General features: G+C 41.0%; 6 protein-coding genes and 1 non-coding gene across 10 annotated transcripts; 4 read left to right on the plus strand and 3 right to left on the minus strand.

Moving 5' to 3' along the window:
• The first annotated feature begins 51 nt into the window (after nt 1-51).
• Nucleotides 52-1,510, plus strand: LOC6560792 (protein cutoff). Its single transcript, XM_001986614.3, has 4 exons — nt 52-699; nt 755-887; nt 957-1,170; nt 1,240-1,510. Exons 1-4 carry the CDS (start codon nt 114-116, stop codon nt 1,486-1,488), a joined length of 1,182 nt encoding a protein of 393 aa, XP_001986650.2. The 5' UTR covers nt 52-113; the 3' UTR covers nt 1,489-1,510.
• A 3-nt stretch (nt 1,511-1,513) lies between these two features.
• On the minus strand, nt 1,514-4,550 carry LOC6561149 (protein disulfide-isomerase A3). The gene is made up of 5 exons (XM_001986615.3): nt 4,231-4,550; nt 3,435-3,522; nt 3,010-3,362; nt 2,563-2,676; nt 1,514-2,494 (listed from the first exon to the last, which is right to left on the minus strand). The coding sequence occupies exons 1-5, from the start codon at nt 4,377-4,379 to the stop codon at nt 1,729-1,731; spliced, it is 1,470 nt and encodes a 489-aa protein (XP_001986651.1). The 5' UTR covers nt 4,380-4,550; the 3' UTR covers nt 1,514-1,728.
• A 125-nt stretch (nt 4,551-4,675) lies between these two features.
• Nucleotides 4,676-8,428, plus strand: LOC6559322 (elongation factor 1-alpha 1). Of its 2 annotated transcripts, none has more exons than XM_001986616.2 (2): nt 4,676-4,818; nt 6,462-8,428. In XM_001986616.2, the coding sequence occupies exon 2, from the start codon at nt 6,477-6,479 to the stop codon at nt 7,866-7,868; it is 1,392 nt and encodes a 463-aa protein (XP_001986652.1). In that variant the 5' UTR covers nt 4,676-4,818; nt 6,462-6,476; the 3' UTR covers nt 7,869-8,428. The 2 variants fall into 2 exon arrangements, with proteins under 2 accessions (XP_001986652.1, XP_032591322.1); XM_032735431.1 differs by having other exon boundaries at nt 4,754-4,832.
• On the plus strand, nt 5,892-5,966 carry LOC6559916. The gene has a single exon (XR_047115.2). It is a non-coding gene; the product is annotated as a small nucleolar RNA snR61/Z1/Z11 (small nucleolar RNA).
• A 263-nt stretch (nt 8,429-8,691) lies between the features above and the next one.
• On the minus strand, nt 8,692-16,507 carry LOC6559323 (microcephalin). Of its 3 annotated transcripts, none has more exons than XM_043216376.1 (9): nt 16,477-16,507; nt 15,853-16,102; nt 15,562-15,780; nt 15,310-15,502; nt 11,709-11,843; nt 11,551-11,645; nt 9,945-11,397; nt 9,270-9,488; nt 8,692-9,197 (listed from the first exon to the last, which is right to left on the minus strand). In XM_043216376.1, exons 2-9 carry the CDS (start codon nt 16,098-16,100, stop codon nt 8,790-8,792), a joined length of 2,970 nt encoding a protein of 989 aa, XP_043072311.1. In that variant the 5' UTR covers nt 16,101-16,102; nt 16,477-16,507; the 3' UTR covers nt 8,692-8,789. The 3 variants fall into 3 exon arrangements, with proteins under 3 accessions (XP_043072311.1, XP_001986653.2, XP_032591321.1); XM_001986617.2 differs by lacking the exon at nt 16,477-16,507 and adding an exon at nt 16,172-16,261; XM_032735430.1 differs by lacking the exons at nt 15,310-15,502; nt 15,562-15,780; nt 15,853-16,102; nt 16,477-16,507 and adding an exon at nt 12,015-12,085.
• LOC6559324 (zinc transporter ZIP11) lies at nt 12,299-14,482 on the plus strand. The gene has a single exon (XM_001986618.2). The coding sequence runs from the start codon at nt 12,918-12,920 to the stop codon at nt 13,944-13,946; it is 1,029 nt and encodes a 342-aa protein (XP_001986654.1). The 5' UTR covers nt 12,299-12,917; the 3' UTR covers nt 13,947-14,482.
• Nucleotides 16,508-17,056: 549 nt separating the features above from the next.
• On the minus strand, nt 17,057-26,287 carry LOC6560221. Its single transcript, XM_001986619.2, has 6 exons — nt 26,264-26,287; nt 19,178-19,309; nt 18,955-19,112; nt 18,249-18,897; nt 17,564-17,954; nt 17,057-17,500 (listed from the first exon to the last, which is right to left on the minus strand). The coding sequence occupies exons 2-6, from the start codon at nt 19,283-19,285 to the stop codon at nt 17,496-17,498; spliced, it is 1,311 nt and encodes a 436-aa protein (XP_001986655.1). The 5' UTR covers nt 19,286-19,309; nt 26,264-26,287; the 3' UTR covers nt 17,057-17,495.
• Between the last annotated feature and the right edge of the window lie 277 nt (nt 26,288-26,564).

The raw sequence follows: 26,564 nt of genomic DNA on the forward strand, positions 1-26,564 counted from the left end.
GGCTGTGCTGGCTGTTTGTTTACATTTTCGCAGCGAATGGCTAGCGTAGAAGAAGAGTGCCGCGTATAACTGTAACTTGTGAGCCATTCAAATCACGTAAAAAAATAAATAAAATGTGCTCCAATAATAACATTTTAAATCAATCAATCATTGATGCGCGTTCATTTGGCCATTTGTTTAACAATCACCAATTTCCAAACCTACGGTGGCCCTCACGGATAGGCGAATACTGCCTGTCCGCTGAGGGCATTTTCGAGAAATCCGCTTCGCGCCTTTATTTCTTAAGACAATTGGGAAAGGAATCATTTCCCTTTTCCCTGAGAGCAAACTGTAACGGAATCGATGCGGATGCAGATGCGAAACTATCAAACGCATACCAAAAATACTTGGACAATTTATTTTTCTTTTTGCGATCGACACAACCGGAGCAGTTTATTAAGCGTAACGATCGTGGACACCTGCAACTGAAAATGGATATTGTATGCACCCGACAGGTGCTGCAGCTGATGATGTGCACTCCGTACGAGAACACGGACAACTGGACGATAGCCGTGAGCAAGTATCGCAACACCATCTATATGTGTCAGGTGCAAAACTCAGAGGGCGGCTCATCATCACACTTTGACTGCAAGCGTCTGAGACAAGAAATTACGACTGCTTATATGAAGGTGCTCCGGCAGCACTGCCTTGTGGCAAGAGGTAGAAGAATTAAAATCCCGCAATTTGTTCATCAATTTAAGCATATTGTCAACAGATGGCTCCACGGCAAAAACTGGTCAACCAAACAATCTGAGCGGTCAATATTACTCTGTTTTTACCACTGATATATGCGGTATAAATATTCTTTACGATGCGCCCGTTATTGCACAGTTCAACCCAAATCCATAGTGAGTCCATAGCTATGAGACTTGGGCATTCCCAAAAATCACTTTCTTTTTCATTGTTCATATTCATAGCATACGAATGCCCAACACGTTTGTGGATCTGTACTTTCGCTTGGATACCATGAATCGTGCCGAGTGGTCAGCGCACAATCGCCACGATGTCCTTAAATGGTGGGCCGAGTCCTTCCTGGTGGGCATAGAGACAGTTTATATTGCGTATCACGATAGAAATGGCGTCGTGCACAGCATCAACAGCAAACAGATACGCGATCTATATCGGGAATGCGTAAGTAGTCGAAATGACCTAAGGCTATATAATTCATTTATGAACTACAACCGTATTCTGAATTTTAAGGATTCCGATTGGTCACCGAATATATGTGGGAACTTCCTGCATTGTCTCTTGGGTACAATACAGAAGTTGATGGCTCATATAGACTCCGCCAGCACCGTGTATCTGTTGGATTACAATGCAAACAATGGCCACATCACCTATCGAGTCACCGAGGATCGCAATGTTCACTCGTTCATACCCGACTGGTATCGCGTCATGCTGGAGGAGAACATGGAGCATCTGAACGCTGAAGTTCGATTTCAGCTCTGAGTGCGAGTTAACCGGCATGAGTGTGTTATTATTAAGAAGAAAATAGTTTTGACGTTTATTGACAGCAATAATTGAATTTCAAGAAACCGATCAGACTTTTATATAATTTAATGCACGTCTTGTTTTGCTATTATTATTGCATTTGCTGATCGCTTTTGACTGTTGGCTTGAGAATGCATTTGATTTTACAAAAATATGGAAATGCTACTTAGTTACACGCTAGATTTAGATGTATGCAGCTTACAGCTCGGTCTTCTTAGGCTTGCCGCTGCGGTCGAAGCCCTTCAGTTCTGTGCTTGCCTCCTTGGCAATGTACTTGACGAAATCATCGAGTTCGCGACCGCCATTATAGCTGACGGGCTTGTTCTTGGAATCCTTTGGCAGCCAGAAGAGCGTGGGGAAGCCGCGCACATTGAACTCTGGTGGCACATCGTTGGCAGTGGCATCCATTTTGACAATAGCCACATCTTCATCTTGCAGCTTCTCGGCGAGCTCGTCATAGATGGGTGTCAGTTTCTTGCAGTGACCACACCATGGGGCATAGAACTCGACCAGCGTATCCTTGCCATTGTTGATGACCACTTCGTCAAAGTTCTTGGCAACGGCAACCTTGACAGGTGCATCATTGGATTCGGGCAGCGGTTCGCTCTTGATGTACGGCTCCAATTCGTTGTCCAGCAACTTCTCAACGAAATCCTTCAGACTGTCCACAGAGAACTCATCCTTCAATGCATACTTGAGATTCTTAGCATCGCGGGCCAAAATGACGGGCTTGTCACCGACAAAATCATAGCCGTACTCATTCAACTCATGTTGGAAGTCATCTTTGGAGCTGATGGCAAAGTTAATTTGGCCGACAAACTCCTTGGCCACCTTGAGCACACGATTGCGCCAGTAGTTGGTGCCCTTGGGATTCTTCAGGTAGTCGACGGCATAGTAGGCGGTGATCAAAGGATTCTGGAAATCGCGCGATGTGTCCTGTGTGCGATGACCGACCAAACCATGGCTACAAAAGTCAAACATTTACTCAATATAACAGAGGAGCGACCGCGGTGAGATGGGAGTGTTACTTACAAGTTCTCTGTGACGAATGTGCTCAGATCGGATTCGGTGTCGCCCTCAAACTTAATAGTGGAAGACTCGAATTTGTTGCTCAAATGTGGGGCACGGATTAGCACAATCTTATCTCTGTTTATAAAGAGAACATAAAATACGTGTTATTAAGAGTTGGGTAAATATTCGATGTTTTGTCAAGCAAAATGATTAACTGGTTGATTTTCTATTCATCTCTACCCGTGATGGTCACAGCCATGACTAAGCTAAGTTCCATATATACAAATACAATGCAATGGAACTTATGGCAAGGGTCCTTTGCAAACTACAAACTATTTATTAAACTGAAGAAATATATATTGTATGCGATGTATGGAAATGGATGTATGATGGATGCTAGGACTGCTATGGATGCTGCCTATCTTGAAACTTGAACATGCAGTCGTCCCACTCTCGTCCCTCACTTACGTTTCCCCTTGTTGCTTCAGCACGTCCTTGTCTTCGCTGTGTCCGAAGCGATACTTCTCGCGATTCTTGTCCGCGAACTTCAAGAAGATCTTGGCCAAATTCGAATCCATCTCGCTGAAGTAGCCAAGGATTGTGGTGTCCTTGGTGTCCAAGAATTTGGCCAGGTCATCAATGCTGCGCACTTGTTTGGAGGCGGGTCCCACCTGGGCACGCATGTATTTCGCAATGCCAATTGCCTCGCGTGGTCCACTGTAGTCCTGCGAAACCTCATCGTGGCGGAAAATCTTCAGCGTTGGATAGCCGTTAACTGAATATTTGCCGCAAATCTCCTTGCCTGCCTCGGTACAGTCGACCTGTGTGCAGCAGACGAATGTTGTATTGGATATATATATATGTATTTATAGTTAAATATCAGCCAAGCTTACCTTGGCCAATTTGATTGGTGGATCGTCGTCCTTGACGATCTCAGCCGCCTTGGCATATTCGGGCTTCAAGCGTTTGCAGTGTCCGCACCTAAAAGTATATAGCAATGTTCATTTTAGAGACACGTCACATAATTCTTAAATTATTCTTGTATGTTTCTAAGAAAAGAACTATCTAAAGTTGGGAAGCTCGACTAAGATATACTCTGTAGTTATTTCTTTCTAATTCTGCTTGTCACAAACTTAATTATATATACCCCTCATACTCATTTGCAGTAGGTATAGAAAATAGTTTTTGCTGCGGGTCTTATCACGGGGGCCACCAAATTAACTCCTTATCAAACAAGCTGAAATGCGACTCAATTAAATTGCTTGTTTTGCGTGTAAGTTGCTTATATACGTGCTACAACTGATAAGGTTCGCCTCAGATGTGGCATTAGAAAGAAATATGAACTGCCGGCCGGCTAAATATCTTTCAATCTTCTTTGTCTCCACAAACACACACACACAAGCCTACACGCATACACATGCACAAGTTCAAGCAGACAAGTTTACAGTTTACTTTATAAACTCACACATACACTCGCACGCATACAGTCATAAAACGCTTCAAATGTATGTATGTGTACACAGAAACCTCCACTAAAATGGCCGACTCCACTGACTATTGTCAATCCCGATTTGTTGGCCCTTCTCCACGGTGCAGCGCTGACGTGTACATTTGATTCGCACAAAATTAATTGCCAACTGGCATTTGCAAGTGCCACGCCCACCTCCCCCACTCCCTCGCCAAACTTACCAGGGTGCATAGAACATAACCAATGTTGTTTCATGCTGTTTCAAAGTTGATACGAAATTATCGTCACCGAGATCCAGCACATCGTGCTCCGCACCGGCAACAGTTGCGATAAAAGCGAATAGAAGCACTGCAGCTACTGAATGCCTCATATTGTTATTTTTGTAGTTGATATCTTATTTTTTAATCTGAAATATATATTTTACGAATACTGTCTAACAACCGCCTGCTGGCCGAAAAACGATGTACGTCCAGACCGGTCAAATGCTTTACGAGAATTGAATTCGCTTTCATGGCGAGGGCCACGTCATTGACATTTTATAACACTGTTGGGAAGAATTACTCCACTATTCCAACAGAATGTGCTCCTCACTGAACACACATATGCTCGTTAAATAACAGTTGCACGATAATTGTACATGGTCACACTGTATATTGGAATTATTCGATATTTGCGAAGCAACTCGACAACGCCACGCTAGCAGAAACGAGGCTACAAGCTTCCTGTTTTACCGAACGCTCGTTCACTTTGTTCAAGTCTGTCGCCGGAATAGCATAGACTTTGTGATTTCTCATTTAATTTATTCGAGAGTAAGTTTTGCTAGGCAAGTGAAAATAAAATTAAGTGAATAAAGTATACCCAATGAACCAGCAATAGTGCAGTCATCGATAAGTTTATAAACAAATATGCAAGTGGACTTAATAAATCTGCATATTTGTTATTGGCCTGTGTATGTGTGAGTGATGCACTCAAAGCTAACCTAAAAGAGGCAAAGTGAAAGGTGATGACGCTGGCTAAAGCGTAAACACGTGGCAAGCAGCAGTGTTAATAGCACAATGAAAAATTGTTTATAATTCATGGCGAAAATGAGTAATTTAGTCACTTCTGCAATATGGTGTAATTGCTGCTGGTGCCACGCCCACAAGCGCCATATGCATACCACATGTGTGGGTGGTCGCCTGTTCTCTTGGCCTAAATCGAGTGCGTTCAATTTAAATTTCATTTGTAACGCATGTTGCTTGATGCAACGCATTTCAATTGCACAAATTTCACCTGGAGAATCGTGTTTTTGTTTTTTTGCATACGCAAAATGTGTTGCCTTTCTCTATACGTATGGGCATAGAATTTCAAGATGGCGGCTCACAAGCGATGGTGTGACTGCTGTCTGCCTAAATTAGTAGTGCTGGGAAGCTACAAAAAGAATGTACTTTCATTGACAGCTGCCTGCCTGCCTGCCACGGGTGCAAATTAAATTTATTCAATGTTGTGAAATTTCTCGAAACGTCACGATTTCAACGCTGGTGAAATTTGTTATCTTAGCATGAGCTCAGCCCAAAATGGCCGACCTACAGTGCACTTTAGTTCTTGATCAGTGCATCTCTATCGCGCTGCCTACCGTTGCTTGATCGCCCGTTTGCCTTTGTTCGAATCATTGCCCCGTCGCCATTTTACTTTGCTGTCTCGCTCGTTCTCTTGCGGTATAACGGCGGCCGGCAACAGCGGCACAAACACACGCACACACAGCCACATGTCTAGATTAAATTTGCTGGAAATTTCTTTTCCCATATGAATTATAAGTATGTGTGTTGTGTATGTATGCATACGTACACATACACATGCATACATATTGAATTTCATTTGATTAAATTTTAATTATCTCGATTTTATATGATGATATCTATTCAGTTCTGCTACTGAAGAATTTTGACGAAAGCAAAAATACCAAAATCACTGAAAAATCGAGAAATTATATAGGGTATTTTTTTTTTTTTTTTATAATTGACTTTTTTCTTTGCACGTTCCTTTTTGTTACCAGTTTCGCTTGTGGCTTTCTTACATACATACACAAACTGTTCCACCACCGAGAAACATGCGGCAGCGGCTAAACATAACCTCAAAGCAGAATTTGCTATACAAAGCAAAAATGTGTAAACTGCAAAAGCAAACACGTTTCGTTTTGAGGTTAGGTTTGACTTGCTGGCACTCGAAAATTTAACGTTCGAAAAAAAAAAGAAAATAGGACAATTTAAGACAATTTTCCCCTGATGTATTTACTAATGTTTGTACCCCTGTTAATTATTTGTTTGCTAACAAATTTTGTTTACCCATCTGTTTCTTCCCCAATTGCTGATTGTGCTTGTGTGATGAACCCATTTCCACACACACACATACATACAAACCTGAATGCACGCTGTGAACTCCCAACACAAAAAAAAAACCTTGAACCCAATAGCTCCTATAAGCCAACATGGGTAAAGAAAAGATTCACATCAACATTGTCGTGATTGGACACGTCGACTCTGGCAAGTCCACCACCACCGGTCACTTGATCTACAAGTGCGGTGGCATCGACAAGCGTACCATCGAGAAGTTCGAGAAGGAAGCTCAGGAAATGGGCAAGGGCTCGTTCAAGTACGCATGGGTTTTGGATAAATTGAAGGCCGAGCGTGAGCGTGGTATCACCATCGATATCGCTCTGTGGAAGTTTGAGACTGCCAAGTACTACGTGACCATCATCGACGCCCCCGGCCACAGAGATTTCATCAAGAACATGATCACTGGTACCTCCCAGGCTGATTGTGCCGTCTTGATTGTTGCTGCCGGTACTGGTGAATTCGAGGCTGGTATCTCCAAGAACGGCCAGACCCGCGAGCACGCCCTGCTTGCCTTCACCCTGGGTGTGAAGCAGCTGATTGTTGGCGTCAACAAGATGGACTCTTCTGAGCCACCATACAGCGAGGCCCGTTATGAGGAAATCAAGAAGGAAGTGTCTTCCTACATCAAGAAGATCGGCTACAACCCGGCGGCTGTTGCCTTCGTGCCCATTTCCGGATGGCACGGTGACAACATGTTGGAACCATCGACCAACATGCCCTGGTTCAAGGGATGGAAGGTGGAGCGCAAGGACGGTAATGCCGATGGCAAGACCCTCATCGAAGCTCTCGATGCCATCCTGCCACCTGCCCGCCCCACCGACAAGGCTCTGCGTCTGCCCCTGCAGGATGTCTACAAAATTGGCGGTATCGGAACAGTACCAGTCGGTCGTGTCGAGACTGGTGTCTTGAAGCCTGGCTGTGTTGTTGTGTTTGCCCCAGCCAACATCACCACTGAGGTCAAGTCTGTGGAGATGCACCACGAGGCCCTCACCGAGGCCGTTCCCGGAGACAATGTTGGCTTCAACGTCAAGAACGTCTCCGTCAAGGAGCTGCGTCGTGGCTACGTTGCCGGTGACTCCAAGGCCAGCCCCCCCAAGGGTGCCGCCGATTTCACCGCTCAGGTCATCGTGTTGAACCACCCTGGCCAGATTGCCAACGGTTATACTCCAGTGTTGGATTGCCACACCGCTCACATTGCGTGCAAGTTCGCTGAGATCAAGGAGAAGGTCGATCGTCGTTCCGGCAAGACCACCGAGGAGAACCCCAAGTTCATCAAGTCTGGTGATGCCGCCATCGTCAACTTGGTGCCCTCCAAGCCTCTGTGCGTTGAGTCCTTCCAGGAGTTCCCTCCTCTGGGTCGTTTCGCTGTGCGTGACATGAGACAGACCGTCGCTGTCGGTGTCATCAAGTCTGTCAACTTCAAGGACGCTTCCGGTGGCAAGGTCACCAAGGCCGCCGAGAAGGCCACCAAGGGCAAGAAGTAGCTGGTTTCCTTCCCAAACAATATTAACAACATCAATAACAACAATATGAAACAGCCACAACTCAGCAACAGTAACAGCAACAATGATAAGCACAACAGTAGCCAGACACAAACACCTTTCCTGGGCAGCATGAACGATAAGATGATGTTCCAGCAAAAGCAAAAGTTTAATTTTTTCCATCGCAAAGAATTTCGTCGGATACGAATGTTACACGCCATCGAAGCCGCCTAGACGATTGAGAGGAGAGGAGCGCAAGAGCAGCATACGAAACACAAACATTACCCTCAATCTTAAGTTTACCTACATATACTTATGATTTTTGTAATAAATTGATTTTATTATAATATCATATTTGATAGTTCGTATAATTGTGTAGCAGTAGAGCCAGGCGTATAGCATTTATATATCGTGTATTTGATTAAATTAAACTTTTGATTTTCTAAATCTTATCTATTTTTTTTGCACACTACTTTGTACACTATATTTGAAACAAAAACAATACTAGAAGAGAAAAAGAGATAAATAACCTTATTTACAACAAATAAATCCCACATTTTCTATTTATTCGTTTTTCATACAGACAAATGAAAACATTTTCCACAGTTTTTTGGTTTGCTTTTCAGTTTCAGCGCAGGTTTTAAATTTGCCTTTTCCCACCCAATTTCGCATTTTATCATTTGCCGCTTACATCATCGCCAAAATGTGAAAGTACAAACACAATACGACAAGAAGTACAAGGAACTGCAACAAGCTATACAACAATACTTTACCTCATTTACTTGAATAAATTGCAAGAGATTGAAAAAAAAACGAAATAAAATAATTGCATCTTGGAACATCGAACAGTCGTATTTATTTAACCAAAGTTTTTCGGATAAGTTAACTAAGTTTTACAGAATTTGAAACTGATTGTCAATTGGCTCATTTGTTTATGAGTAGCGCCGGATCTTTGTAACAAACTTTCAAATTTCGTCGTGGTTTCTCGCCGTGCTCCCGACACGGATCCTCATATCGTATGCCATGGGGTGTGACGATGGCGCACTTCATCAGGTACTTTCCAAACTTTTGCACTTGCATTGAGGTAATACTATCAAGGACCCAGATGGGCGACAGATAAATGCGATCATCATCGGCACGTCGCTTATCGCCCACAATGAACTTGGCTTTGTAGCGGTTCTCAGTTAACTTGGCGCCGCCAAGGAGCAACAACTCCTTTATATTGTTGAAAGTGATGGGTCGGCACAGAGATGACACGTAGAAGACCTCCATATAGCGGAATAGTTCGCAGCGATAGAAATTACCAAAGGCTTGCCGTTCGGTGCGGCAAATCTGGCAAGGAATAAATGCAAGTAAATAAGGCGTTTATATGTATAAATATTGTACGTAATTTGTCCAACTCACCACGACGGCACGTGAGAATGAGGTTAGCTCGTATCGTTGCTCGTCTAGCCATTTGCCGGCCTGCATCGATTCTAGGATCCACTCGTAGCTGACAATCCAGACGCCGCGTATGAGACCACGCAGCAGATTTAGCGTGCGACGTGGCTCCAAGCTAACCAGGTGTGTGGTGCGCTTTGTGACCGTGGGATCCAAACGCACTCCGCGAAGTTTGCGTATGGCCTGGGATGGCGTGCCAGAAACGAAAGTCAATTGATATGGGGGCGGGAGGATTTATATATATATGCTCAGTGGATGTGTAGATTAATGGGAACGAATTTAATCAAGGACAAATTAAGACCACTTAATATTTTGCCAATATTAATGTTTAATTTATTTGTGTGAAAGCTGAAGAAGTTATTTTATTGCTACTGCGTGTTAACTAAGTTTTATCAATAATTACTGAATTCGTGATGATTGAGTAGAAACTAAACTAAAACTAAACTCAATTGTGATTATGTTGAACTAATTGCAATTAATAATAACAATTAAGAAACTTTTTGAAATTACAAGCTAGAGTACATAGAGGCAAGGGGTTGGTTATCGAATTAATACAATTAGAGGACCTACATACAAGACTATAAATTTTAAAATACAAAAAAAAACTGTCGCTTAACGCCTCACTGCTGTATTACCAACCTTTTGGATGACCTGCACCTGCTCTCTATGCATATTGGTGTGCACCAAGGTGTGTATGGTGCGTCGCTTTGTTGCGCGCATCACGCAATCTCCATGCGACTCTGATGCGCTGGCAATGATGTCAACCGAAGCATTTGGTGTCACATACAAATCGGTGTCCGTCTCATTTTCATCATTACTCTGGAAATTTGTTTGCAAAATCGGTCCAACGGCCGCCGTGGGCTTCTGCGCTGCCAAAGAGCGACGACGCTTGACGGTGCCGGTTGAAGCGGTATTGCCGCTAATGCTCTGGCGTGATCTCTTGCTTGAGCTAGATGACGATGATAGGACAATATCCTCGTTTGGCGTAAACAGACGACGCATTTTTGGCTCTGTCGATTTTTCTTCGGGTACCACCGCCTGCAGTGGAGCCAAGGCGCGACTCTCGCCCAGCTCGGCCGCATTGGCCAACGCCAGTGAGCGTCTTTGCGAAGTGCTGTTTATCGTGTTGATGCGCTCATTGATCAGATCTATGTCGATGTGAAAGAGCGAGCGCCGACGATTGCTGGTGGAGCCAGCGCTGCCTGGCAGTCGTGTCGAGCTGAAGACTGGCACAGGCGTCTGCTCACCGATGTTGTCTAGTGATGTTTGCGTGGTTACATTCGCTTGGGTGCTGTACTCCAGATATGGGTTTATGTTTTCACCGTTCTCAACGTTCACTGCGCTTATTTCCATTGGATTGGTAGTGTATAGTGTGCGGCGTCCGGTTGCTTCACCAATTAAGACCGCTCGGGACATGCTAACTTCCATTGATTGTTGCACGTAGTTGGTTCTATTGTTAACTGACGTTCTTGCTTGAGCGGTTGTGGTGCCCATCCCCAGCGACATATTTTTAGATGTCGTCTCCAACAATGGCTCCTCGTCAATAGCTTGAAATGACGGCTTCTTAATCACGGTTGGTGTGCTGGGCTTCGTGGTAGAAATCGTTGTAAAGCTGCGACGACGCGAAATTTGCGAATCTTGTTGTACTGGCGGGTCTGGACTATTTTCTATCTTAGATTGTGCAGTTAGTTGCAAGCTCCGGCGACGCGTCAGTCTCGGCTCTGGCTGTGGCAGTGGTTGTGCTGTCGACTGAGACGAATTTTCATCTAAGCTGGAAATTTTGCTCATGTTTAATGAGCTGCGTCGCCTTGTCAGGCGCGGCTCTGTTTGTACTTGATCCTCTTTAGGCTCGTGTCTAGTGGACTCATGCATCGAAGTGCTACGACGACTGACACGTAGCGGAATTATATCTTGTGGCGGCACCACTGTCATCGAACTGCTTCGGGGCTTGTCCACTCGCTTTTCTTGGCCAAAGCTTAAAGTCTTTTTGGCTACTGGTCGCTTGTCGGTTAAGTCAGTCTCATTTGTTTTGTCCTTATGTACATCTGGCTGAATCTGCGTTGTGAGCGGTGTAAAACATCCGTTGGTCATTCTGTAGATTAAAGTAATATAATTTAGACGGTGGTTAATGCTCTGATATGATTCTAAATATATTATTAAAACTGGTGACCAACGCAGGAATGTTCGTTTCACAGGGTTTTGAAACGAAATTTTCAGTTTTGCGGGTAATTACTCCATTACTTACCTATTTAGCAACCTGGTCGCTGGTGACTCGGTTGATTCACTTTCAGTCAGTTGCTTATTCTGGCTTAAAGGCTTGAAGAAGCGTTGTATGTCGTTCTGTAAGGTTTAGGAACATTTTGTTCAAATATTTGTCATGGCTAACAAGAAATAAAAGCTTACCTTTGGCGTTGTTGTGGGCTCGTCTAGAGCTGATACCTTTTTGGCAACTTCTTTATCCTTGGTGCCAGTCGGTGTTCCATGGCGCTTGCGTGGCCGCCTCATGAGTTCAGAATCTGGTTGCATGCAACGAACGCGCTGCAATGTATTTGGAATAAACAGCGATAGTGTGATTAGTCAGACGCAAGGTCAACTGATAAGTGATAAAGGTGCTGCTGCTTTCGCAACTCGGTTCTGTCAGTCACTTTTAGCTAAAACCACTGCTTTATTTGTTTATAATGTACGTGATGTTGTCGCCGTTGGGCTTACGTTAATATTAGCGCGACTTTTATCTCTCTTTATCACTCTCTTTGACCGTAAAGAGTTGCAAACCGGTTTGGAGCGCTGTCTTTATGCTGGTCTACATATAACACATAGATTGAATAATAATAATTATTAATATATGTTTAATTCACACAATATACAATTTTTAATCGTAGTGAATTGCGCCTTGAATTTTAATTTTTCCACACGAAATTGTGGTTACACTTGCTCACGTCTGCAGCCCTGGTTTTACTCACTGGACATGCGCCGTTCTGACTGCGAGCGCAGAAAGAGCAACCGTCGCCGTCATATAAAAATTGCTATAATACAGCCATCAGCCTCAGTCTGCGGCTCATTTACTGTCCGTCGCGCTCAATTGGCTGTTATAACAGAAAACTACAACTAATCAAGCAGTATTAAAAGTATTCAATAGAAAACATTTCAATGCCAAAGAACGCATCCCCAAGCTGGCGATAAGCAACAATTGTGTAACGCCTCCGCGCCCCACCTCGCCGTAATTAATACAGCAGCTGAGAGATATAAACAAATCATAATAATGTTTTGAAGTTTTGTTTTGGTTTTGTTTTGTTTTGTTATTTGTCAACACTTGTCAACCAAATTAGAGTTAAAACATAAAGAAAACGCGCAAGGGAAATGAGCATCGGTGCGCAGAGCTAAAACCAAGAACGTGGCACTTTACAGTCAAGTAAAAATAAAAGGGGCGGACGCCGCCTCTGCATGCCAATATCGTGTCGTCTGCTTGGAAAAATAATTAAGAAAACTAGTTTTTTCCCCTAGACCACCGACATTGCAGCGAGATAACGCGCTTACACGTACATAAATTATATATGGTCGCTGAGCAACAACAAATCTTGAAGTAAAGCAGCTAAATAAAATAGACGCGAAAAGATGATACCTGGCTATGGACCGGTGACGCAAGCCCTTCTGGGCACCCTGCTCACCTGGGGCTTGACGGCCGCTGGCGCAGCGTTGGTCATATTTGTGCGCGGCACCCAGCGACGATCCTTGGATGCAGCGCTGGGATTTGCGGCCGGCGTAATGATTGCTGCCTCGTTCTGGTCGCTACTTGGGCCGGCCATTCATTTGGCCGAGCAATCGCATTTGTATGGCGTCTACTCATTTCTGCCCGTGGCCGGTGGGTTCCTGCTTGGCTCGATCTTTGTGTACGGCTGTGACAAGCTGATGTCGTACCTGGGTCTGAATAGCACCAACATGATGATACAAATGACACAGAACAACAAGGATAAGGCGAACATTGCAATTGATGAGCTTAAGCGCAATGGCGCCAGTGCCCGTCATGCCTCTAAGAGTCTGGACAGTTTCTCCGATTGTCTGAGTGTCCAGCACAGCGGAGAGTCGCGACGTCGCAAGAAAGGAAGCATTAGTGAGGTGGAGCAGTGCACTTATACGGCTGATACGACGCTCGAACAGCAGCGGACACAGGAGGCGCTCGCCCAATGGAAACATGTCATGTTGCTGGTAGTGGCCATCACCGTGCACAATATACCGGAAGGATTGGCGGTGGGTGTCAGTTTCGGTGCTGTGGGCACCACAAACAGCTCGACGTTCGAGAGCGCCCGCAATCTGGCCATTGGCATTGGCATACAAAATTTCCCCGAGGGATTGGCCGTTAGTTTGCCGTTGCATGCAGCAGGATTTAGTGTAGGGCGCGCCCTCTGGTATGGCCAGCTTTCGGGCATGGTGGAGCCGATCTTTGGCGTTTTGGGTGCCGTTGCGGTTACGTTTGCTAATCTCATATTGCCTTATGCGCTGTCGTTTGCGGCAGGCGCCATGATTTATATTGTGGCCGATGATATATTGCCGGAGGCGCATGCCAGTGGCAATGGCACAATTGCCACATGGGGCACCATCTCTGGATTCTTGATAATGATGTGCCTTGAGGTTGCCCTCTCCTGATCTGACCTCTCAACAACAACAAACAACCCCCACCCACATGTTCCTATGCGTGATATAAATATGCATTCCAGACGGACAGCAAAGGACTCCATCAATCATTACTAAGTAAATTTTAAAATTCTCACGTACTTATTGCGCATTTCTTGTGTGTAAATAGCAAACAGCATGCAAATTTAACTGTCATGCAGTATCTGAATATATGTGGACTTGATACAATCTCAGAAAAAACGTTGCACAGCGCGTTTAACGCCCGCCCCAAATAGAAGAAGAGAGATATGAAAAATACCCAACAATTTTAACAAAGTATTTTTTGCATATAAATAGGCTACTTGCAATATTCTATTTTTCCAGCGAGTTATGTAAATGACACGGGAGAAGAGAATCTGCTGCGGTAAACAGACGTGCATGTGAAATAGGTTTTAAGTTGTCAGCTGTGTCTCTGCGTTGATCAGCGTGTCTCTTTTAAAACTGTCGTAATATTTAAGTAATAAAACATAATGTCTGTACATAATAGTACAAAATGTATAAAGAAGAAACATATATGGTTATTTGTGATGCGCTTTTTTTTTTGCTCTTACCAACTTCCTACGATTTGATAAGCACAGAAGACACATAAAACGTTGTTACACACAAATTGAATTAGATAACCCAACGCTGACAAACAATAAGTGCTTGACATTTTGTTGTCGGCGATAAGAGTCTGTCAAGCAACTTATTTGTATTCGGCAAAATACGTGAACTTGCAGACGGCACTAAAAACCAGGTATATGCTTTTTATGTCTTTTTTTGTTGGGATTTCTGCTGCTGCCATTTTTGCAATACCCAGGGCCAAATTTGGTAAGCAGGGTATGCTCAAGTTGAGCAAATGTCGGCTGCATATAAAACAAGTTTAAGGTGACATATATACATACTGTATTTGTAATCTCATATAAATGAAATTCTAATAATTTTTTTATTTAGTGCGGTAACGCTCTTGAGCTAATTGCAGATTATATGGAAATCGGAAATTATCTTCTGAATCACTTTCCTAAACAATACTCAAGTTACTACATACGTAGTGGCTGAATTGAAGATATCGCTTTCTTATCTGATTCATTGGCGTAGCTTTGATATTGTTTTTCTTTTGTTTTGGCCTTATCGCAAATGTTTAGCTAACATAATAAATAATCAATAGTAGTGATATTATATGGCGGTAATAAGACAATTAAATAGCCACTTGCTTTGAGTACGGTAGTTGCAGATATGATTTACGACTGAAGGAACTAAGATTTAAATATATGTGCTTAGATATGTTATTGCAAGTGCGAGTAGATACAGCATTTTAGGGGATCAAGTAAGTTTATATATAATATACCGCACTCACCGCAATTTTACCATATATTTCTGGATATTCATATAAATGGATATTGCTGATGGGAAACTGGCTGGTCTCACATAGCCGTTTTTGTACTTTACAAGCTTCAATCCACAATATGGACACAATTGGTACATTCCAGCTCTTAGCGCGCTTGTAAGTAGATAAAAGACCGTCCTTAAAGACCACGTGTGTAGTATTACTGTTAGAAATATATATTATTATTATTAGATATCTTTCAGTTCGCGTTCTTGAGCTTACCGCAACAGACGATCGTTCACTTTTGCGCCCAGCTTGGCAATGATGGTCTTCACGCCCTCGGAGCGATTATCACTGCCAGTGCGCACCTCAACGTAGACTATCACGTCCTGTAAAATTTCGGAGAGAGTTGGTGGTGGACAGGGATTGCGCTCCTCTGTAGTGATTATGCTTATTTCATCATGTGGGATATCGAAATTGTTATAATGTTTATTGGGACTTCTGCTTACACCGAAAATACTCATATTAGTCAATTGAATTAGCAAAGGGATCGAATTGCAAATTTGTGCTTACTTCAGGGCACGTAAGGCGCGCAAGCGCAAAGCGGCACTGGGGCTGTCCAGATCGCGTTGTAAGTGAAAAAGATGGTGATCCCGTTTGGGCGGCCTTTGTGGCGTTTGCTGAGTATAGTCTTCAGGCCTGGATTTCGGCGACCCTATCATGTGAGCAATCGGTGGCGCTATAGCCATTGCAGGTATTGCAGTAGCTGTTTTGACTCCAACACAGTCTGAATTGCACACTTCCATGTTGTTTTCGTTCATTACTGCATTAGAGTGAACAAAAAATAATTCATGGTTAATTTTTGGAACAAATGCAACTAATCTGAACGCACTTTCACTCGGCCTTACAGGTCCACAAGTTACTTGAAATTTTGATAGGTACTTGAAATTTTGAACTCTCCAAAATTAAACAAGAATTTACATCGATAAATAAGTAAAATTACAAAGCCAATCTGCTGTGGTTTATTAGCTGGCTTTGAACTTCAACGGAACTCGATTATTTTCATTTGTGTCACCGAAGTTGATGCAACTTGTGCCAAAATAAGATTCTTTTACAGTAAATTATACATTTAAACTTTCCTTTTCAATTTTATTTTGTTTTGTATCTAAGATCTAGAAAAAATATGCTAGGACTTACAAGATTTATGCCGCCGCTTTAGGATTGGCAGTCGAATAGGGTTGCGTCAATGGCATCTACATTAAATTATCGATCTGATATGTTAACTAACATTGCTGGTTATGTTAACAATTATCAATGCATTCGATAAGTAATCGAAAATTTTTATGCGCCGATAGTTTTAAAATAAATTAATTAAAATGAATAATAACTGAAATTCACTATCAGACATTTTAAAAGAGCTTTGCTTGACATATGCTGTTGATATAAACTCATAGCAGCATGCCAGCTGGGCCAACGATAATTTGTTGTTTACAAACCGAATAATCATTTTGTCGTTAAGTGGCAAGTCCTGTTGCGGCCTTGGAAACTATTTGTTGAATTATGAGTTATTGTACGTGATCAGATAGAGTTCAGTCTATAACGTCTGTATGAAATTGAACACTTTTCTTGTTCTATTTTAAAACCAATTAAATAAATAAATACAAACAGTTTGGAAAACTTTCATTTAATGCATAAACGTTTACATAGTGTGTAATATTCAAACTTATTTACATATAAAATGTATTTACAAGATATAAAACAATAAAAGTTAATCGCCTAAAGTAGCAAACAATCTGCTTATGACAACAAATCCTCTTACTTACTTCTTTGTTTTCAAAATGTGCCAATTTCTTAAAATTTCTTTTCCTTCATTCGCTTATTTATTGTGCACAAGTCGACTCTAGGACGTTCTCAGTCTTAAACGATTTAAAAACTATGGCAAAATTTTAATTTTAATTATTACAAATTGCATAATTATTAAATCTCATCTCAGGTGTCTTATCATTAATTGTGGTTAATAAGTACTGTAAGTGTTATTGCGTATTATTAGTTATACGCCCAAAAGTATGCTGATAAAGATGGCTGCATTTCGAATAATTTATCATCACAAAACTGAGCGAAATGCATTCCACTGACCAAAATTTGAAACGTATGCTTTGACTAAATATTATATTATAATGCTAGGCGATGAATAAATTAAGGCCAGCTCGAATGTTTCATTCTGCAAGAGAAGAAGATAGAGGGAATTAGAGAAAGTGAAAGAAGTTTTGATTAAATTACCTACCATGTGCGCTGATTAGACTACGCGCATCCCACAGCGACAACTGCGACTGCGAGAGCCGATGCTGCGGAGGATAGAGCTTGTATGGGAAATACGAATGATGGAAGGTGGCTATTGGGATGGGCGTCGTCGTCTGCGGCAACTGCTGCTGCTGCTGTTGCTGTGCGGCCAACAGGAACTGATGATGCTGCGCCGAAATCTTACGCGAGATCTTCGGCTCCTTCTTGGGCTTACTGGCATGCTGTTGCTTGGATGACTTGATGAAGTTGGGTATGCGTGCAAGCAAGCCGCAATAATACGGATCATCTTGCTTTTTGCGCTGCTGCTGTGTATTCTTCTGACGCTTCTTATCTGCATAAGCCGGCGGCGTGGATGCAGTCAGCTCGTAGTCCGGCTACATTAGTATAAGAAAGAAAAACACAATAAGTACCAGATGCAAGACTACTTTATAAACCCAAGGGGTAAAGGCGATACAAATATTTTTAATAGACAGCTGGATATAACATTCAACTCAGAAAATTTATATATAAAATTAAGTTTATCTGGCCATCTACTTGTCTGAATGAGCACTCAAATTTTAAAGACTCGAGTCGGTCGAGATATTTAAATACATGGTATACTCATGTACCATATATTTTATATTTATGATAATATGCGGCCATCGTTTTGGCACGCATTTCTAACTTACCTTCGGCACATAGGGACTTTCGTTTAGGAAGGTCGCACTGAAGACGCTGCGTCTACCCTTGCTGGAATTGCTCGAGTTTTGGGAATCATCAGAGGCGGCTGGTGTGGGATAAATGAGACCCACTTGGCTCTCAATGGTGGAATATGGATCCTCGCTGGTCTGGGTCAATGTCAGTGGAATACGCATGCCAAGTGCATCCAACGATTTAGGCAGCGTTTGCAAGCGATTCTTCAGCATGTCCATGGCAACCACATTGACAACCATAATCCAGAGTGGCGAATTGAGTAGATTATTGTTTGACTTGACCAGAGAGACCGCCGACAGACACTGGCGCTCCAAACGGCTGCACTCCGGATAACTGCGTGAGCATTCACGATTTATGTTGGTCTGGAACTTCTTCATGTCAAACAACTTCGAGGAGGTGCCGGCCGTTAAGGACATTTGCGGCATTTGCATGATATCGGCGCCAATGACTGTCTCCTCGTTGGCCAAGGAAGTGTTGTTCACATAGATGTTGCTCTTGCCATAGCGCTTGATGAATATGTTGCCAGTATCGTCCATTTTGATCTTAAAGCCATCGCCAATGGATTTTTTAATGACCTTTGTTTCGGCATCACGCATGGGATTCTCAAATCCGTTCAAGCCAATTCTGGAAAATATAGTAACAGTTAGTAGGCAGTTGGCATGATAGTATTTGTGGGCTTACCGGACGCCATCGAAGCCATGCTTGGAACCGTTTATGGTTATCACATTGGAGCGCGCATAGGCCTTAGCTACGCGCCGATTTTTTTCGAACACAATTATCTTGGCCCAAATTTCATCATCAATTTGTTCCCACTTGGCCAGCACTTCGTTAATATGATCCTACATTAACGATTTATATATTTAGTATAAGTTCTGGTTTTAGAACAATTTAATTATCTACTCACGCGAAACAACTTTTCGCGATCGTGCCAAACATCCTCCTCTTGATCGTCTTGCCCAATGGCGTCCAGATTGTCCAAGGAACGTGATATAATCTTGCGGCGCGAAATCATTCTCGTATGTTTATTTATGTTATTCTGAAAGAGCGTTTTTCCCAATTATTATTATTATTTTTTTTTTATGTACTTATAAGTATAATTACAACTGCTGCTGGCATTTATATAACAACAGGAACAACAACAAGAACAATCCAATTCTCGTCGCTGTTGGTGCGAATGACTTTTCGAGCGCCATTTGAAATGATTAGATCTTGGACGCATATTAAATTGCTAGCGTGTACAACGAGAAAAAGGAATCAAATTATGTGTATACTATTGTAGATACTTTTTAATCCGCCATAAGATTATTAAGCAATCAGCCAATCAATCTGCAAGCCAATGAACTTCATCCAACATTTTTTTTTCTCGGTTTCCTCTACGCTGTTTGTCGCCTAAGTCTTTTCATTTTGAAATTGTTTGTAGATATTTTATAGAAAATGATTTAGTATATATAAATGAAATGATCAATGTCACTGTCTGTAATTGCTTGCGCCTTGACGACACTATTTTTTATTTTGCATTTTTTCGTCAGCAAAACTACTTGCATTGCATTTCAATTGCCTCCTTGGTTTTTCTTGGTTTTATTATGGATTTTTTTTGTGGTGTTGAAAACCGTTTCAAAGTCAAGCAGGCAGCAAGCTGATTTGCTTATGCGCATTGTCAACGTTTTGTGACAAAATTCAGCTACCAGCTTGGCATATCAGGTGTATTGGCGGTCACGCACGTGATTGGCATTCAATTTGTCTCCAGTCAAATGTGATCTATCAATAAATACGATACAGTATATATTGTACGCAATGTGTGTCACACGAACTGAAAGTGAGTCTGAGAATCAATCGAGCTACTTCTATGGTCGTTACTTCCTAACTCGAACTACTGCCCACCCATGCAATGCATTGCTAAGCGATTAGCAGCATTTAAGAGTGCGTATCGTACGTCTAATGGCCCAAATCAAGGGGAGTCAGTGACAAATTAAGGGCGCAATGCGTACTGCAATCCAAATGAGCAGCTGTGCTCTATTTTTGTTTGGCATTTAATAGCTGACAGGTCGCGCAGCATTTTAATCGTCGGTCAAATCAGACAATTCTAATGAAAACAACGCCTTTGGAGCTTTCTATTTGCTGGTTTGGCGTGGGTTTTAATTAGCAAACAAAATGGCCATAAAACTGATTTATGTCACGTATTATACCAAAATCTGTAGCCGGCTTATAAATTTCTAATTTCAACTGAGTTTTCTTGTTGATAATTTACTGAAATGACTGACAACAAGAACTGATTTCAATTCCATTAACCACATAAAAAATCCCCCTGTTAATATAAGAAACCATAAATAAATCAATGCTTCATTTACTCCATTACAAAGTTGCATTGTTTTTTAAACAGAATACGTAACGAAGTTCAAAATTCATTCATGAGTCAACTTTAGTTCTTAATGATGCCTTGGCCCCAAACTCCTCGAAACTACGCTGGTCGAAAATACCCGAAGGTAATTTTAAAATTCAGTTTCTCTGTTTCATCTTCTATTTAGAGTGCTGTGATTAAGTTCCCCCAGAAAGCCAAAAGTTTTTTTTGTTCAACCGCTGATTTTTTCTCATTTTATATGATAATTTTTTTTCGCGTTTTTTTTTTTCTCATCTGTTTTATATTGTATAATATACAACGCATAACATTTCGTTCTTTTCACCGCTTTGTTTCTTCTTGTTGTTGCCATTTGTCTTGCTAATATATATAAAATGTTTTTGTATGCCGAACGTGCTGTTGATTTTTTAGCGATGATCACATGGCATCAGCAGCACACCAATACACGTATACACACACCCATATAGATACATGAAATTTAATTAGCTAGCTGGCCTTTTGGCCATCTTCTTGATCACATTTATATGTACATCTGAGAGGTAACTGCATCGAAATTAACCACTTATTACATATAAAAAATGTATTCATTTTAACTCAATTATTTCGTTTATTCTGATCATCACAGCTACAAAAAAATAATAAAGCAAATATTGAATTATGTTTGTTTAGTTTTTGTATATTATTAATCAGTTAAATAAATTGAGTACCGGTCAGTTCAAAGCCAAAATTGACTAACAATACGTTTTGCGGGCTGTTAAGAGTGCATTAAGTGTTAATTGAGACGCCGGCGCTGTCGATTGATGTGTGTCACAGTTGCAATGGCAGTTGCCCCTTCAAGTTCGTGCCTCAAGTCTTTCGTTTGCACGCGCACATTTTCCGCATGGCAGCTAAAACCACTTATGAGTAAGTGTAAGCGTATGTGTGAATGTGACCGCCTAGCCGCGAGATCTTGATTGCAATTAATTATGTAAGTTGGGCCTGTTTCAAGGCCGCTGTCAAAAGCAGGCAACGCAACCAGTTAGTTTATTTATAGCACAGTGCATTCTGAAACTGTTCTCGGCGTGCGTAAAAAAGTACTACGTCTCCGCACTTCATCAACGTTGGCCCAAGGCCGTCCGGTTCCTGCGCAGAAGGAAGTCATTTTTGCCTTTGTCAGCGACTTTGCTAAGCGGCTTATATGAACAAACTTGCTGACTGGCCACAAATTGGCACAAACAGTGGCATTGTTTTATTAGTCTAATTGGCGCTTATGATTCATGCGGTAAATTGCGCAACTATCGCTTGGCATGTGCCACAGCAGGCAACAATAACAATAATTGCATTTGCGTTCTGTGCGCCTTTCAAACTGTTGTGGCGCGCGCGCTCGCTCGCTTATTTTTTGTGACTTGTCAACCTCAAGTGGCCAAAGTGGGGCACAACGGACCCACACCCAAATGCAATACAAACTTAGTATGACAGTTGCCGCCTTTCTGTTTGCTGTACTTCAGTTTTTATATATTTTTGCGCAAGTTCTTGGCGCAGCGCTGCAACCTTGAAAGCGGAAACCTAAACGACTTGAACTGTGAGCGCATTTATGCCTCATGCGTTGATTGTTGTTACTGTTGTTGTGGGGGAATTGTCTTGGGGGGCTTACATGTCCGGCTATGACTCTGACTAAAACGAGTTTGACTTTTATATTCAATTGCTTTGTTCGCGTAAAATACATTCTATACATTGCGGTCACCACTTTTTTTTTTTGTGGCTTTTTATTTTTATATGGCTCATCAATTTGATTAGGAAATATGCAAATATATTGCAAAGTGCTCCTGTTAAGCAGCACCAAAAACTAGAGATACTAGAGAACTTTATAACCGTTGGTAGCACAAAACAATTATAAATTTAATCATCTGTTTGCAGCAGATGACACCTAAATTAACAATTGTATAATTTATTAGACTATATTAAGATTTCTTATAAAATCATATATCAAAGCTGCATATAGAAAATAGACTGTTTTTTAACAAACAGAAGAGAGAAAAACAAACAATAATTGTGAATTGCTTGCACAATCACAAGGGCGGGGAAGAGCTGCTTATTGTTCCTATTTCCAACGAAACTGTAACAAACAACAATGACAGCAATGACAGCACTACAACAACAATAACTGTGGTTAACATTATTTTTATGAGTTGGCACTTTATTTCTTATTTTTCTTTGTTGCTTTTTTGTTTCATGTGAGCCAAACTCAAAAATTTCAAATCACATGTACATATGCACATCTAGTACTACTACCTGCTGCAAAAAAGGGCACGCAACATCATGAAAAGACAAGTACCTGCCAAATAACTGACATTGCTAGCACCGGGTCTTGTACTTAAATAGTGAAGTTATGGCCTTTTTGGCTGGGCGCTCAACACGTGCAGATGTCAAAATAATATGGCAGAAGCTACAGTAAAATATGCAACTAATATTTTTTGGGCTGTATTTAGCGGTAAAGGCATTCTAATTTTGTGGCATAATAGTAAAAATCTATTAGATAAATGCTGCTTTAATTAAGTAAGTCTAAAAATATAAACATATTTTCAATACAAAAACTGGCATAAAATTGACTAAGCGTCGTTTTTGAAGTTGATTTGATAGATATTGAAAATTTGGACATGGTAGATTACCAGAGAAACTTTCTGTTTACCAAAATCGAAACCAATAGAATCACGACTATAGAATCACACGTTGTTTTTATAAGAGCCTCAAAAACTTTTCTGTCTTACTTGGTTTTAAAACTGTATTTTAAGGTTTTTTATTTGTTGTTTTTAAGGTTTTTAGGTCAATTCTTATGTGTGCAAAGCAGAGCAAAATAAAGCAGAAGCTGCACTGTCGCTGATATCTGAAGAGTGCAGCTGCTCAAGTTGGTGGGTGCTGTTGTTGTGTTTTGTGTGTGTGTTGTGTGATGTTGTAGTTGGGGCAAGTACAATGCGGCGTATGTGCAACTTGTGCTCTGTCACTTGATGTGCATGTCGCTCATTACATCATCATCAAAATCATCAGCAGCAACAGCAACAGCCGCAGCGGCAGCAACAATATCAGTGGCAGCTTCAGTGACAAGTGCCAGTGTCTGTTGGCAATCCCATTCATGGAACGCGAGGCGGGGTCGCAGGCGTCTGTTTGCGGTTGAAAATCGACCGCGCTGCATGGCACGAAAATTAAAAATTCCAATTTTCACTTGCATTTTCATAGCGAGTTGGGCTTTCATAATATTTTCGCTAAGTTATTTGTCTATCGCCTGTCTGCCTGCCAGCCACTGTTGCAACTGTTGAGAATTCTCACAAAAATATTTTTATTCGCATTGGCAGTCGTATTCCGTGCCAGGAAGGCGCGAAAGAGAAAAGACAAAAATTACACAGCGCTTTCGTGCGACTTTGACTTCCGCTTTTGTTATTTTTTGGTTATTTTGTTATTCGGTTATTTGTTATTGTTATTGAGTGATTATTATTTTTATATATTGCCGCGACGGCATTGTTTCAGTGTGTACACAATAAAATTACTTGCAAAATATTGTGAACGTGCACGATTTGAGCCTTGGCTTTTTTTTTTGGCTATTCTTAGGCTGTGACAAGTGGCGAATCTTTATTAAAAAACCAGAATCACTCAAGAACAATGTAGATATGAGCATGTTTTTTGATTATGTTTGCTCATGTTCTACGAAGCTGCTTGGAAAAAATGTGTCTCGGTATGCTTGAAATTTGACAGCAGCTCATTTCAATTAGTCACTTAGTCATTCATCGCCAATCAATTTGCCTATGGTAATTTTTGCCATTTACTCGTACTTGTAAATGATATTATGATTCACTCTACAGTATATATTGATGCTGTTGCATTTATTTTCCAGTTATAGTCGCTATTACATCATAAAGTTATCACAAACAAATTACAACCGATTTTCACACCATGCCAATCAAAGGCAGAGCAAACGGCAAATCATTAACAAATTTAAACAACATTATATATATATGTGGCATATAAAACTCTTACAGCTTAATATAATAATACAAAATAAGACACAGTCTCACAGACCGTCAGAGAGCTGGACGAATAACAATACACAAGTTTGAAGTCTTTATGATACTTCCAATGTGTTTTTCTGGTTTTCGGTTTACGCTTAATTGGAGTTCATTAATTTTGGCTTCAATTTGAAAATGAAATTGAAATTGAGCTGTGTGAACAATCAAATTCCTAATTAAATATGAAATAGCCCACAAATTATTAAGATATATCATTAAAAAGACATAAGTAGGACGTAATTCAATTGCGCTTGATAATTTGGTTAAAAATTCTAGCAAGTAATCAACAAATTCAGGGGCGAAAGACTTACGACACGAACTGGTTTTGATTTTCTAAAATAAATATATCGAAAATAAATTGAAAACGGATCCCACAATGGAGAAAAGATTTAGTTATACACGCGTTGTATTTATGAATATAAAGACTTGAAGAACTAGGTCGCATGTAAATGAGAGTGAGAGGCACATATATTATATACAATATATTATACAATATGTAGTTCTTTCTTTTTTTTTTTTAGCGAAAGACCCAATCTGGATGTGTCACATGTTTATGCGAGGAAAGAACCCACAGATTAAGCCAAGTCGGCTTTCTTTCACAACAAAGACAAAACGTAGGCCAAAGACCCCAGCGAGGTATTACGATAAACATCTGTCACAGGTAAAAACGGCACTATGATACCCAAACGGGGGCTACGCATCGGAGTTGTGTGTTCTCTGCGGTTGCTTTGGAAATTTTGCATGCGATCAGTTGCAGATTATATCGCCAATTTGTGACTGAGACTAAAAGGCACAAAATTCTGTCAAGGCAAGCCAAAAATTAAATGAACGTCTGACATTTTCAGTTACTGAAAATGTGAAATTATATTAATGCAAATGTTAATCTGGGTGTAAATTAAGCACACGCAGTCCAAGTTGATGTCAAACGGGTTTTTTACATTGAAGGTTGACAAGGCGACAGCAACAATAACAACAGCAATAATAATAATAATAATAATAATCGCTGCACAATAATTTTTATCCACTTTGTATGGTGTACGCTATGATATGGTCAGGTATGCTTTTTTAACATTATTGTGATTATTAAATGCGTTGGCTTAGTTTCTATTTCATGCTTAAGAACCTTTTGTGCCTGCTTATAACAAAAGACTCGATTTTGTAATTTACATGCCCACAATGCCTATGAGTGGTTTGTAGTTTGTTGCTCTATTGTTGTTGCTCTTTAGTTTTTATTTCACATTCACGGACAACAACAGCAACATGGATTTTATATGCAGTGGCCTTTGCCGTTTAGCACATCCACAACACACACAAATACATGCACATTCTAAAAACTAAACATATATGTATATTTATAAGCCACAGCAAACCGCTAATTAAACGGCAAAGCGCCAAACAAACCAACAACAATGTCTACAACCAATTCAGAAATAATTGCACAACTTAGCTGCCAATCAAATGATTGCTGGACGTGCTGTGCTTTTAATTAGCAAAGAATGACAAATTGCTATATTTTTTTTTCACTCCCTAAATGTCAAGGTTATAGTTGCAACTACATATATAAATATGCAAAAGTCAAACCAATTGGAACACTTACCCGTGCAATGTGCTATGCGGCGTATGCGCAATGTTCGAATATCCAAGCAAGCAAAAAAAAACCCAACTGATGATGCGACGCACTGAAGTTTTGGGCCGGCTGCTGATTCAGAACTTGTAGTTGGCTAAACGCCCACAATCATTCAACGTTTATATCTTTTATATGTTTATTTTATCTGTTTATATTTTTTTCCCAATTTTTTTTATGATTTGTTTAAATCTATTGTGGGTTTTATTTCTTAGCACGCTGTCTATTTTGTTGTTGTTTTTTTTTTTTGTATTTCTATTTGCACAACACTCTC

Source organism: Drosophila grimshawi, unplaced genomic scaffold, assembly GCF_018153295.1.
Source record: "Drosophila grimshawi isolate 15287-2541.00 unplaced genomic scaffold, ASM1815329v1 contig_1367, whole genome shotgun sequence".
Taxonomy (NCBI): Eukaryota; Metazoa; Arthropoda; class Insecta; order Diptera; family Drosophilidae; genus Drosophila; species Drosophila grimshawi.